Source organism: Esox lucius, chromosome 2, assembly GCF_011004845.1.
Source record: "Esox lucius isolate fEsoLuc1 chromosome 2, fEsoLuc1.pri, whole genome shotgun sequence".
Taxonomy (NCBI): Eukaryota; Metazoa; Chordata; class Actinopteri; order Esociformes; family Esocidae; genus Esox; species Esox lucius.
The window spans coordinates 5,380,974-5,396,741 of NC_047570.1; the positions used below are offsets into that span (position 1 = coordinate 5,380,974).

Here is a 15,768-nt window from a genome sequence, read left to right on the forward strand (position 1 = left end):
ATATATATATATGACATGGAGGCAGGACACAGGCGCAGAGCTGAGAGAAAACATCATTTTAATGCTTATTTTTTGCAAAACAGAACAAAAAACAACAAAAGGAGAGGCACAAACAAGTACTGATGCGCAACAGCAAGCAAACACGTCTGGCGCAAACAATAATCCACAACTAAACTCAAACAAAGGCAACTTAAATAGGGTCCCCAATTAAAGGCAATGCAGCACAGCTGCCTCCAATTGGGGACAACCAAAACAGTAACGCAGATATGCTTAGTGGCACCTCTGCGGTCAGGTCCTGACTGTGGCCCCCGGTGCATAGAGATGTCTAAAGGCCCCCAGCCTATGTTTGCTAGCTTTTTGAAAACTTGCGCTGTCTGTTTACCTCAGTACTGCAGGCGGTAGTGAGACTGCCTATGCCAGTTAACTACGCTGAATGTGGTGAGGTAGCCAGCTAGCAACAAGCCAATTTGTTTCTAAGCATCAAGATTGAAATCAGCAAAGAGACATAAGGTAGACATTAGGGCGTTTTCCCTACACAATGTGCTTATAGGAAGGCTAGATATTTATGATTTTATTAAACTATTTTGAGAACAGTATATACAGAAATACAGCTAAGTTGATTGTCTGATTGACAATGTATCTAGCTAACATTACTACTGGCTGGAGATTTTTTTCAGATCCTTTCCTTTCCTTTTTCATCCAAATTTTTTTTTATTAATTAAAAAGGACAACTAATACATTTAGCTGCATGTGCTCAGGCAGTGGGCAAAGGGTGGAAGTAGAACACTAAAGGCTAGTTCAGATCAATAATTTGAGAAAAAAGGGTTTTAGGATGTTGCAGAAAAAATTGCAGGGGTGAACTGGTTAGCTATCGCACTTGCATTTATTTTGTGTTTATAATAGTAAAATTACTATTGCTGACCTTCAAACATAATATGCCATCCAGATTTCAGAGGCAATTCTACTTAGAGATTGCACAGATATGCACAACATATTACATATCTTGTAGCCAGGCAATATGCATGTGAAGTTAGCCAGTAGTGTTTGTCTGTTAAAGACGCATTACTGATTACTGACCCTGTTTTAACCTCCAATTTTAGGTGAGATGTTTCAAATGTTGTGCATATCTACGCAATCTACGCAAGTAGAATTACTCTTCCCTCAGAAATCTGGATGTCAGGCTATTTTGAGGGTCAACATGTAGCTGTAGGAGGAACAGACACCGTTAGGAGAGATAACATCTGTGTAACTATTCATATGGTGCACAAGAGCCGGCTGCAGGAGTGTAATCACAATATGTTTTTGTTTTTTACATAAGACATTGTGTAATTATTAAAACAAAAAGCATGTGTAAATACACTCTTGAAATAGCATCCTACAGGATGTTTGTAATTACCTTTTGTTCTTCCACAAGTGTAATAACCTATAAATATAAATCATTATTCTATTGTAATTACAATGTAAAACCTGTGGTATTACATTATTGTTAATACAGTTGTTAATATGTATTTACATTGCAGTTACATAGTAATAAGTGTCAACTTAACAGAAAGTGTTGCCCAAAATTCCTCCAAGGGTGCAGCGATGACTCTTCCAGGAAGTCAGAAAAACACCCAATGTAATATCTAAGGAACTGTAGGTCTCTCTTGTCTCAGCTAAGGTCAGCTTTCATGATTCGACAATAAGAAGAGACTGGGCAAAAATGGAACTCATGGAAGAATTGCAACCACTGCTAACTAAGAGAAATATTAGCGCTCGTCTCACATTTACAAAAGAATGCATTGATTACCACAAAGCTGTTTGGGATAATGTTCTGTGGACAGACAAGTCAAAAGATGCAGCATTTCACAATAAGAACATCATCCCAACAGTCATTGTGGTGGTAGTATGATGGTGTGGGGTTGCTTTGCTGCCTCAGGGCCTGGAAGACTTGCCATCATTTAAAGAACCATGAATTCTGCTCTCTACCAGAAAAACACTGAAGAATGTCTGGTCATCAGTCCATGATCTAAAGATGAAGCATAATTGGGTTATGCAGCAGAACATAAACCAATTATGCAGAAGGACAAAGATCCTAAACACAAAAGTTAATCTCAAAATAAACAAAAGAAACAAAAGAAACCTACAAATTTAGGTTTTGGAGGGTCCTGACCGTAGCACCATCGAGATGCTGTGGCAGGACCTTAAACAAGCAGTTCATGCTTGAAAACCCTCCAATGTTGCTGAATTATAGCAATTCTGCACAGAAGAGTGGGTTAAGATTCTTCCACATCGATGTGAAAGATTAATCTCCAATTATAGGATGTGTTTTGTCGCAGCGGTTGCTGCAAAAGCTGGTGCAAGCAAATTATTAAGTTCAGCAGGGCAATCCCTTTTTCCACACAGGGCCAGTTGGTGTTGGATAACTGTTCTAGTTAAATAAATACAATTATAATTTCAACACTGAATATTGTGTTTACTTGGGTTCACTTGATCTTTTCTTACATTTTGTATGAAGTTCTTACAGCATTCAGTGTGACAAATATGCAGTAGAAGAAATCAGGAAGGGGCAAATTATTTTTCATGGCAACTTAGTTCTGATATATTTCTGCCAGGTAAGCCAACTTTGTTGATTTCAGCAGAGCTCCAAGTTAGTTTAAACTGTTTCTGTTAACTCACAAGACAGTTGTCATTACACTGGCTGCGAGCTGTGTAACAGACAATTTTGCACACCAAGCAGATAGGCACAATAATGCTGGAAATTAATTGGCTCATCAAGCCAATAATGGCTAAAAAGGGATCTTGTCAGTAAAGCATAAAAAAATTAAAATAATAATAATATGGCCTTGCTGCAGAATACAACTTGTGTTTGGTGAAATACACTGTGGTGAGATCGCTCTTCTACGATGTGCATTTAACAATTCTCATTAATGTATTTAACACCGAAGGGAGTGATTTTCTTTATAATGAAATCCTGTCTTCTACCTCCACTTACCTGCGTTCCCTGCTCTGTCAGTCCCTTTTTGAACTAGGTTCACAGAAAGGGGTAACATTGTAGCTTAGGTGCAAAACAATATTTTGATCTGTATGTCAAAAAGGATTACATCAAGCTTTCAAAAATTAAAACCTAAATACTAATCAAAGCAGACCCGAGGTGAAATCATTTAAAGAATTTTTTGTTTGGAGTGTCAGGTGGACAAGATTGTAACTTTTTCAATCGTTCCAACAAGTCAAGCAATTTCATTCTATTTATACCCAGGTCTTACACAAAAGTACAGTGTATTAACAATAATCATCAGCCTCACACAATTAGGACCTCAAACGATAGCTATTAGATCATTTATTAAAACACATTTATTAAAATCACTATTTAATAGTAGTCTCATTAAAGCCATCATTCTCAATACCTTCGCAGTGCTGTAATTTTCCAGTTTTTACAGCTGCACCTCATTTACACTTTTAGAACAATCTTCCAGTCATATTATTTTGTCAAAAATGCAGATAATATTGCTCATCTTCTCTTGAAAAATGAGGCCACAGGTATGCAGTGACTCATCTGCCAGGGCGACAGATGAAAAAGAGTGAATCACATGCTGAGCATATTTTTAAAACAATTTTTTAAGTCATAAAGCAGAGCCTTTTTGAGAATAAGCTCAAGGTTCCTCAAAGCTATCCACCTTCCTTTAACATTGCACTATAATCTGTCAGAAGAGGAACACTGGAGCTCTAACCTGAAGGTTGCCTTTTATGCTGTCCAGTTCCTTTGAAGTCTTGGACAGTTGACGCAGGATGCCAGTCCGCTCTGTGAAGACCTCCTTCAGCTTCTGCTCCAGCCCCTCATGGCCTTGTCTGTCAAGGGAGAGAGAAAGGAGAGAGAGATTTTCACAACTTTATGCCTTGCTGCCTGAGAGATTACACTTTATTGGTACCCTTGGGAGGAAGAGACTGTCTTAAATCGTATTAAAAGTGTCATCATTAGAGCAAAAGGGTAAAGCAATACAGACAAAAACTAATGCTCAATGCTCAGTCCTTGGGTTAGAGATAAAAACCCATTTCAATCACCCTATCAATTTGGGAAAGCGTTTTACTCTGATATTTCATTTGACCCGAGGTCCGCCTCTGAATTTCTATCAACTATTGGAATGTCATTGAAAATCAATTTTTCTCATTTAATGGTGACCTTGACAAGAGGAAAACATTACCTTTCATGCAAATGTGCATTCACAGTTGGTCATTACAGAGTATTTTCTGAGATTTCTGAGATGAATGCATCCCATATAATGAAATACAGTTGAGTGATGTGTATAACTTTAATTCAACCAACCACAATTATTTATATAGCACAGTTCTTAAATAAATGCATTTCATAGTGTTTAAAATTAGATGTGAAAAAACAATAGAAGATGATAACGATAAAACTACCACTAGGCTGTTCCCAATGCCAGGACACAGTGTCTTAAGACACTGAACAAATGTTTAGGTTTAGACCTTTGGTACAGCTAAAAGGCAATTTCCAGAGGATATGAGGGCCCGACCGAATACATACAGTATCTTAAAAGCATGTCAGTCATGCAAGGCTGTGCAGTGCCATGTAGGACCAGTGCTTTAATCAATAAGGTAATTTTCATATCAATTCTAAAATTAACAGGCAACCAATGTAGGGACTTTTAAATAAATGGTATTTGTGCTTTCCTTCAGGTCCTCTTTTGCATTTACATTTACATATTCGATTTTTGTCATCTACAGTAGCAAACAATCTTATCTAGAGAGACTTACTGTTAGCACATGTGCTGCTACATCCTAAATTAATGTGCTAATGTTTTGGAGGGAAGGCCAGAAAGGGGAGCTTTATAGTAGTCAAGCTTGCTTGTGATAAAATAATACATTGATATATTAATGTTGGCCTGGCAGAGAAAAGACTGCAATATGGCAGTATTTCTCAAGTGATAGAAAATGTTTTCTTTATATTATGGATGTGGGCCAGAATATCTTATCACATTTAGGTATTAAAATTGGTGGGTGGCATTTCAGTGCCAGATAGTGAAAATGTGTTTCTCTATATGGGTCTTACACCAATAACCAGAACCTCAGGCCTATCTGAAGGTTTGTCCCTGCCATATAATGAGTATTCATGTCAATGATACACTTAACCAGGGTGTTAACTAGGCTAACACTGACGCAGATATCCTGTGACATCCATAAGTATTGGGAGAGTAAAATACTTGGGGATTTTAAATCCAGCACTATAATAAGTATGAGATTAAAATAATTGAATAGTACCTTTTATTTGTGTACTGGTTTCACTGTTGAGAAATAACACTTTTTCAACACAGTCCTATTTCAGGGAACCAAAAGTATTGGGAAAAGGTGCTTTGGGTTAGTTAAACATGATCCATCACAATTTTGGGTGGCATAAAAAGAGATGTGAATGTGTAGGCTTAATGCTATCACATAATTGAATACTTTTTAATGCTCTTTCAGGACCCACAAACACACTGCTTTGACCTGCTATTGGTGTCTGTCAACATGAGGACCACAGTGGGGTCAATGACTGTCAAGAGAGCTAAATTATTTGGCATAAATATCAGAAAATAATATGGAAGGCGAGTGGGTCTTACAGATCAGGAACACACTCTAGAAGGTAGGGGTTGAGGTGTCACCCAATACCATCAGCAGAAGAAGTACATAAGCTACACTACAATGTACAAACCATAATTTAGAATTATGGTTTAAAATGTGTACTTTAAAATTAGTACAAGCAGTTTACTGAACCTAAAAGAGCCTGGAGAGTTCTGGGAAATGTATGTAGGCAAACATGTAGAAAAGTGATGGTAAGAGGAAAGTGTGGAGATTCCCAGCTTACTGTACCACATCATTTTGTAAAATATTTTGAAACAGCCATTAATGCTTGGAAATAATCAGCCCTGGAACTGGCTCACCTATCTCAATTCATGATGTAATTCTGACGAAAGCAGCAGGGAAACTCTGATGTGTACCGAAACACTATCAGCTGAAGTACTGTGGATGCAAATGCCTCCAAACTCATTTGATAGTGCTTCTTCAAACAGCAAGACAATGACCTCAAACATAATACCATAGCAAATAAGGAGTTCATGAAAGTTGTTGACTGGCCAAGACAATCTCCAGATTCAAATCAGATTCAAATGTCTTTCATGAAGATGACACTTCAAAACAAACACCAACTGATGATGGCTGCAGTATAGGCATGGCAGAAAATCTCCAGAATGTGGAGGGGTCATTTTGTGGCCAACCAAATCCTACACATAAGTGCTTCATTTACAAATACAAACATGTTTGATGCCCTGACATAGGACTACCAATATATATTGCTGTCAATTTGAAATAGTGTTACCAATTTTTTATGCACTTTAAAAATAGTTGACCATCCTTAACCTAAAAGTATTTTTTTTATAAAAAATGTTATAAAGAAGAAATATTTGTTTTTTATAGCAAAGGAAAAAAAAGCTTTACTGTCCTAACACTTATATTGCAGTTGTGAAAATGTAGGCCATGATTTCGTACAAAATTACCAAAGGTTAACATATATACTCGTATAAGATCCACAATCAAACATTCAGACATAAGACATCAGTAGTTTTTCAAACTCATGTTCACCAAACTATTTTGTACTTGTAAGATTTGTCCTAAACCAATTCCGTCCTGAGCCTGAGAAACCACACAATTTGGAGTCTGTCCAGGAGGATATCATGATCTATGATGTCAAAAGCTACACTGTAAATCAAGCACTAGGAGTACAGAGAGCTCATCAGTGTTGTTCATTCTGAGGTCATTCACTACCTTGACTAGTGCAGTTTTTCTAATGTGTTGGGCACGAAAACCAGACCGATTTTTTTTTATTACTCAGGAATTCATCGAGCTGTTTAAAAACCGAGAAATTGGTTTTTAAACAGCTCAATGAATTCCTGAGTTATATCGAAAAAGTCTGTCTGCTTTTCGTGCCCACCATAAACATTTTGCTAAGAAAAAGAAGGGTAGAAATGGGTCTGTAATTTCTGAAGGCTAATAGATGTTTTCCTAAGGAGGTAAATTATTAATGATGAAGTAAAAACAATTATGTATTTTCACAAAATCTCATCCATAGAACGACTCCTTTTGAGGAAGGATTGTTGTCATATTTTTGACAAACTAATGTTGGTGTCACATGAATTTAAATATAACATTAAACACATTATTATATGAAAATCTAATGTTATTGACATATTGAAATATAAAGAATATAACTTTTTAAATTGGGCTTTTTTCATATGATTTTTTGAAGATGTAATACTTAATATTATAAATACACAGAAATATTATAAATACACAGAAATAAAAATATTATAATTCTAGTGTAATTGCACTACCTGCAAATCTACAGCAGAGGGTGTATTTTTAAAAATATTTTGGCACATTCAATGTTTGTAATCCTAACAAAGTAGAAAATACATCTCAAATAACACAATCCCACTTTGAAACCATAATATGCCATAGAGTATATTATGCTCAGCAATAAACTAAAAATAGCATATTTCCATATTGTTAAAAATGTATATTTTAACAAAAAAAAAATTGTTATTGAAATAAATATAGAGCAAGCAGTGAGAGCTCAGAAGTGATAAATTAAGTGTTGAAGAAGAAACTGACAGCTCTGGCCATTTGGGCCTGTGGTTGGTCATGTGAGCTCTTACTCTCTCATCTTTCTTTCCTATCATCCCTCTCTTACCCTCTTCCCCCTCTCCTCCCCCCTCCCTCTCTCTCTCTTCCCCCTCCCTCTCTCTCTTCCCTCTACTACTCTCTCTCTCTGTTCTCCCTCCCACTCCCCCTTCCCCCCTCTCTCTTCCCCCCTCACCCCCCCCCCTCTCATATCTGTGGTCAGAGAGGAAAACACAGCAGCTTGCCTACATCTTTCCTAGTGCCAACCACCAATGCCAGATTGAAATCCATTTTTATTGAATGCAACACCCTTATTCAGAAACAAAAAATAAATAAATAAACCTTTTGAGAGTTCTCGCAAGATCAAGCTGGTCCCCCTGTTGTTTTCAAGGCAAATGGTCATCAGTTTTAAACTGACATGCTCTGCTTTGTTGATTGCTTTCCCCCAACAATAGAATCATTATCTGGAAATGTTATAGATGTAATAGGTTACAAAAACATTTACCTTTACACTTAAACTGCTCCACTAATGGGACAGTCTGACCCTGCTCAGTCACTAAGTCACTAACCCTCTAAGGCCATATTCAATCAAAGTGTAGTGAACAAAAATCACATCCTTATTATAAAAGCCTGTTAGACATTGTACCCACTCCCCAAGAGTGCTTGGTGTTATGGTAGATGCTCTTGGGGAAAGAGTAGCCCCCTAATGCAAGAACAGGTTAAATATCATGCAAGGAAGGAAAAAACACACCAAGCAGCTTAACAAGTAAATCCATGTAGATCTACAGTAGATTTAATGTAAAGCCTCTATGAGAGTGGATTTCAGGGACCAGGTATGAAAAATCAACATACTGAAAAGATTATCTATGCGCTTTTGAATGTGGCACAGTGTTGTCATGACATTTGACAGAACCTGGTGGGGGGGTGGTTTCCCAGCCGTTCGACCTGGGCCTCATTGCAAGTCTCATGCACCTCATGTCACAAATCCCATCACCGGATCAAACACAATAACACATAAATCAGTAATAGAAAAGCAGCACCTGGGAAATAAATAAATAACAGGCTGTAATGCATCCAGTGCATTGAGTTGCCACCATCTGGCATCTGTGAAATGTATTGCAGTCTCACGCAACAGAGTTGGGGGGAAATCACTCCCTGTCTGCCAGCATATTCATTACCCAATGGAATTGGCCCATCCGCGGCAGTGAAATGAATAAGACTCGTAATTTGAGGCCTACTGACACAGAAACAGCTATACCACACAGTCACAGATAACAATAAAAGTCTAGACTTTGCACATGCTTCAACACAAATTGATCATTACTGCCAACAATGACACCAGATACACACTATAGTATGTCCATTCTCCGACACGACCATTCTGGCAACCTCTCTGATTGGATGAGAGAAATGTGTGCTAATGAGAATTGGGTTGTCTGACAAATAGGCTTTTGATCCTATATGAGACGACTGTCCTCAAAACTTGGCTGCCGGTGATCACATAATAAAATATTTTTTATTTCAGTCTCTGCAATTTCCTAACTCCCTCATATATTTCTACCTCGGTCAGGCATCATAAGTCAATCCAGCAAAAAAATGGTTGGCTGAAAAAAATTATAATAAAAAAGTACCACACACACACACACACACACACACAAATATAAAACTCACAGGAAATGAGCTTCATTATTTATTGGTGGATACTTGCTTCGTAGACTTCTCACAGACAAACATTTCTCTAATCTTGTAGTCACAGCAAGTCTATGAGTTACATGATGTTGCCCCTGCGATGCAATAGAGAAGTGCTGAGCGGTGGGCCAGGAGAGGGGAAAGTGCTGAGGTCCACAGTGAACCGCAAAGCAACAGCTCAATAAAGCGATAGAAGCGAGGCCATGGCACAGTCTCTCTCTTACAAGAGAGCAGCAGCCGATGCTAGGACTTTATCTTGCATTTAGATAGACAGGGGTATGACTAAAATCAAAACTGTGCTTGTTTGTTACGAGCTATAGTATTTGATACATTTTGAAAATTTTTGAGGAGGACAAAAAGATGTGAATATATCACACAGCGTGTATGCATATACAGTATACATTTATATGAATATACACTACCGTTCAAAAATTTGGGGTCACTTAGAAATGTCCTTCAAAAGAAAACCAATTTTTTGTCCATTAAAATAACATCAAATTTATCTGAAATACTGTGGAGACATTGATAATGTTTTAAATGACTTTTATAGCTGGAAACAGCTGATTTTTTATGAAATAACTACATAGGCATACAAAGTCCCATTATCAGCATCCATCAGTTCTGTTTTACAATGGCACATTGTGTTTGCAAATCTAGGTTTATCATTTAAAAAATCTAATTGATCATTTGAAAATAATTTTTCAATTATGTTACCAAAGCTGAAAATTGTTGTACTGATTAAAGAAACAATAACACTGGCCTTCTTTAGATTAGTTGAGTATCTAGAGCATCATCCATGTGAGAAATTGCCAAGAAACTGAAGATCTCATGCAATGTTGTGTACTACTCCCTTCACAGAACAGCGCAAACAGGCTCTAACCAGAAAAGAAAGAGGAGCGGGAGGCCCCAGTACACAATTAAGCAAGAGGACAAATATATTAAAGAGTCTAGTTTGAGGAACAAACGCCTCATAGATCTTCAACTGTCAGCTTTATTAAACAGTACCCGCAAAACACCAGTCTCAATGTCAACAGTGAAGAGGTGAATCCAGTATGATGGCTTTCTAGGAAGAGTTGCAAAGAAAAAGCCATAACGCAGATAGGCCAATAGAAATAAAATATTAAGATGGGCAAAAGATCACACTGGACAAAGCAAGATTGGAAAAGCGTTATGCAAAGAGGTTTTGAGGTGTTCAGATCACAATGAAGAATATTGTGGGATGCACACCAAATGAATAATTGCTGGAGGAGAGCTTGACGCCATCTGTCAAGCATGGTGGAGGCAATGTGATGATCTAAGAGTGCTTTGGTGGTGGTGGTGAAGTGCAAAGGAAGGTAAATGCTTCTCCAAGAGAGCTTTATCAAACACCCCTCTGGTTTATATCCCTGAACTAAAGGCATGGGGGTTGGTTTACTGAGCAAAGGATAACAAACTCGTCCCGAGGAATAGACCCCTTATCAAATTAGGGACACATTCCGATCTGTTCTTGGGCCATCTCATATGACAGCGTGGTGTTATCACAAGAAGCAAGCAAGCTAGGTAATAACAAGCAATACTTTTTGTCCCTGCATTCACACCTTACAGAAACAAATGTTAACCATTAACATTCCAATGATTGTCTACTAGGATATAAATTAAGTACATAGGTTTAGATGTCTATAATAAATAATGAAGTATCATTGAATATGTAAATAAACATTGGATTGACATTTTTCGGTTCTTTCACATTTGGGGTGTTCCCAGTCTTCAGTGGTCAGTACCTATCAAAAGTGGTCCAAGCAAAAAAAAAGTGGTGAACCAGTGACAGGGTCATGGGCAGCCAAGGGTCATTGATGCACGTGGGGAGTGAAGGTTGGCCCGTGTGGTCCGATCCAACAGACGAGTTACTGTAGCTCAAATTGCTGAAAAAGTTAATGCTGGTACTAACAGAAAGGTGTCAGGAGGTGTCAACATCGTAGTTTGTTGCGTATGGGGTTGTGTAGCTGCAGACCAGTCAAGGTGCCCATGCTGACCCCTGTCCACTGCGGAAAGCGCCAATGGGCACATGAGCATCAGAACTTGACCACAGAGCAGTGGAAGGTGGCCTGGTCTGATGAATCACATTTTCTGTTATATCATGTGGATGGCTGGTGTATGTGCATCTCTTACCTGGAGAACACATGGCACTATGGGAAGAAGGCAAACTGGCAGATGCAGTGTGATGCTATGGGCAATGTTCTGTTGGGAAATCTGGGGCTCTTCCATTCATGTGGATATTACTTTGACACATACCACATACCTAAGCATTGTTGCAGACCATGTGCACCCTTTCATGGCAACGGTATTCCTGGAACAATATTCAAGGTGTTGACTTGGCCTCCAAATTCCCCAGATCTCAAACTAATCAAGCATCTGTGGGATGTGCTGGAAAAAAAGTCCAATCCATGGAGGCCCAACTTACAGGTCTTAAAGGATCTGCTGCTAAGGTCTTGGTGCCAGATACCACAGCACAACTTCAGAGGTCTAGTGGAGTCCATGCCTTGATGGGTCAGGGCTGTTTTGGCGGCAAAAGGTGGACCTACACAATATTAGGCATGTGGTCATAATGTTATGGCTGATCAGTGTATATACTGTATACAATATGTTTCTGGCAATGCATCATATAATCTAAACAATTGGCATTGTTTTGAACTATTCATGGACACTAACTGATGTACAGTACTACAAAAGATCCTACGTACACCAGTTGCAGGCATCTTAAGTATGTGTAATGACACAAGAATACTAATATTAAGCAATTAAAAGGAACTACTGTATTGTCCCGTCTGCTGTCGATCTGAAGATAGTATATAACCGCAAAACTATATACTGCTGACTTGCTGATTATAGACCTGAGCTATTTTTGTTTCCCTTCTAGTAAATATATTTAGAAATACCTTAGTTAATGATTCATTAAACATTGCCCGGTAGCTGGATGAAAGTATCCCCATAAGATAACTCTTATTTATGAATGCACTTTGAAACCAATACTGCATGGCAAATAAACTGAAGGGGAACATATTTTACAATGAACAAGCTACTAAACCAACAGCTGAAGTTATTTGTGAGTGCTAACCTGTCGAGTATAAAAGGATTTTATTTGCTTTCATGCAGATTATGAGGAGGCAGCCGTTTATGTAGTGCTTCCAATTTCAGGCTGGATTAATTGTGTCATTAGAAGGTGCAAATGCATAGTTGTAATAAGGGGGACAGCCCAAGGCTTGTCGAGGAATTAATATATTTCTCTGCCCAAGCAAGACTTTAACCCAACAACTGCAACAAAATAAATGTGTCATGTTTACTGAGTCTTGTTATGTGCAAACATCGCAAACAGCAGGAAATACATTGTGCTTTGGTTGTTTCACACTAAATCTTTTTTTAAATGTTAGGTAGACGGACATGGTAAATCAGAAAAAGCCAATATGGTGTTTCATTTCTCAATATCTAGATCATGTAAATGAGTGACACCAAATCAAGGCATGTGAAACAAAGCAAGAAAGGCAGTTCTTAGATGAATACTTACTGCAGTTGATACAAATATCAATGCACTGATTCAAGCTTTAAATGAAATATTCACAGGATTGTTGAGGTGAAGCAACATTATTTGCATTAGTTACTTTTGGACTTTATTCAGCATTAAGTAATCTATTCACATCACATATGTTGCCTGCATACATACAACCGCTTTAAAACTAACGGCACAAATTGACAAATAAAATATATAAATATCTTAAAATATAATAACAGTGCTTGAAAGACTAATTCAATAAAACAAATTATATACCATTTATAAAATGTTCTACCAACAGGGTCATCCAAAGGACAGTACCTTTGTGAATGAATGACGTCTAAACAATAGTTTAGGTTCTGCAATTTGGAACAACTAAAAGGCTGGTCCCAGAGCATCTAAAGAACTAATCGGACACATATCTTAAACGCATGCCAGTCATTAGGTACAAGCCCACATAATGCTCTAATTAAAATAGGTCAATTTCAAATATATTTTCAAATTAACAGAAAACTACAGCATTGTACTGCAGTATACATGGCACGATAACAACTAATTGTATTTGTGTACAGGATGAAAGATAATGTTCACATAATATAGTCTAAACAGGCCACATTATCTATCATAACTCCAAAATGTTTAGATGATGGGATTAATAGAAAAAGCATATGTATCATATCAGCATGTATTTCTATATTCATGTTAATATAACATTGCATACAAACTATAAACAAATCCAGTGCAAATCAATGGAAAGTGGAGGAATGTTACAGCATGTTCCCTCTTTCTCCCACTCTCTCACAAGCAGACGTAGGCACAAATTCTACAGACTTACACCTCAACGGACTAAAAGCATACAGTTTTAACAAAATGTTGAATGGAAAAAAATTATCCTGGTTGAGGAAACTAAAACCATAGAATTGCTCAATTTGTTTAGTTTTCTTTAAGGTAAGTTGACTGAACATACATACCCCTTTGCAAAGCAACCTGGTAGTAATTTGGATTAACTGCCTTATTCACGGACAGAATGACTTATTTTTCACTTTGCCGGCTCCATAATTCAGTCACGAAACCTTTCGGCTACTGGTCAGACAACCCTAATACAGTGGTATAGATCTGAATCATGGGATTGTACAATGGTCTTAGCTTCAAAGTATGACGTACTGCCCATGCACCAAAATAATACCATGCTATTCCATAATTGATATCCATTATTGATTGGATAAATGACAAATTGGGGGGGGGGGCGTGTGAATTACCCCTTCAAAACTGAATTTGCCAACTAATAATGCAGGACATTGAGAGTTACTAGAGATAGTATTTGCAATTTAGAATTGTGTGGAGTCTTCTGTATATACCCTATCCAGGGTCGGGATTTACAACAGACTGTGTATGTTGTGGTTTTTACTATGAGGGGTTTAGGAGTGTATCTAGGCCTTTGCAGAGTGAGAAGTCAATGTTGCATTATGTGATTACCATAAATTATTGTTTTTGGCCACTTTAACTGATTTTCCTTCCTGTACCCATTTTCTCATCCTATATCTCTCTCTTCTCTATATCTAACATAGAATTGTATTCCTTTCTTTTTTATTTTTCTCTTCTGGTCCACTTTTCAATGTATTTTCGCTAGTATTAAAAGGGCTTTTGTGAGTCACATTTGTAGAGGAATTGGTTAAGTTGGCTGGGCAGTGAAGCTCATAGTTTTTTTTTTATTCATAGGTTATTTCAACCCCAAAGTTGTTTTATATGAATGTTATAAATAATGTTTCAATGTTTTTATTCCAGACAGTTACAAGATTTGTTTATATATTCCCTGTGTAATGCTAATGGAGAGTTAAAATGCCATAGAAAGTTGTACTGTTCTACTGTCATACTCTCTGTGTTTGTAATAAAAAATGTTTTTGCTCTGTCAATCCTAACAAAACATATTTTAAACTAAAAGTGGTACTGTCATTAAAATGTATCATAACGCTTATTGTAGACATTTAGTTGTACATTTTTTAAATATCCCAATGTAATGTTAATGGGGAGCTAAATTGGCTGCCATAGTATGATGAAGTGTCATGCAAATTGAATCATTATACAGAAACTGCATTGGCTTAATGCATTATATCTAAGGGCCAAGCAATCTAAATAATGTACATGGCTCTGGTCAATCCTCCAATCAGAAATTAGGAGAAAACTCAGCCTGAATAAAGCCTGAAGCTTTAACGATAGCCTGCTGAGATTGTGTGTTCTTTCATGTGTGTGTGTGTGTGTGTGTGTGTGTGTGTGCGTGTGTGCAATCTTCACCTTCCAGAGCATTAATTAGATGGTGTATGCATACCTAAACATCAGGAGAATGAATAGCTCTATGTTATAGTGACATTTGAAGGAATCGCAGGACAAATTGCTGGTTAACAGAGAAAGATTTGAAAGGTTGCTAATGTTACCCCCAAATAATTTGTTACTAATGTTCACCAACGTACAAACATTCATTTTAGGTAATTTTTTGGCTAGCTAGATGAATAGAATTTATTTGTAGTACATATAACAAGCAGGCTTAAGTTAAAGTAGTTCATGTATAATTGATGTTCTTTCACACAGTCTGACTTACTGCCTAGGCCAGTTCCAGTGTTTCCCCTACACGCTGGTATCAAGGAAACCAAAAGGCACGATGCCTGAAGTGCTAAAATGACATCGCTGTACAACAGTCTCTCTTGCTTATCAACTTTACTTTCTATATTTGACCATACTGTCTTAACATAATTCTCTTATAATAACCTAAGTGCTCACACTCAATTAATCATTCACTAAAACTTTTCATGAATTGCCTCTCAGAGTCCTATTAAGAGCCACTAGCTACTAACTCATGAAGTATTGTGAATTCCATGTACTGTATAGTGCATTGGGGTTTAAAT

The 15,768-nt window shown here is 37.4% G+C and overlaps 1 protein-coding gene across 2 annotated transcripts in view; it reads right to left on the reverse strand.

Annotated features, from left to right (window-relative positions):
- Positions 1–15,768, reverse strand: part of luzp2 (leucine zipper protein 2) — a 211,955-nt gene that overhangs the window by 90,363 nt on the left and 105,824 nt on the right. For both annotated transcript variants that reach the window (XM_010882537.4, XM_020051752.3), the window contains one exon: positions 3,711–3,828. In XM_010882537.4, the coding sequence (XP_010880839.1) occupies positions 3,711–3,828 (118 nt within the window). The remainder of the gene's footprint in view (positions 1–3,710; positions 3,829–15,768) is intronic.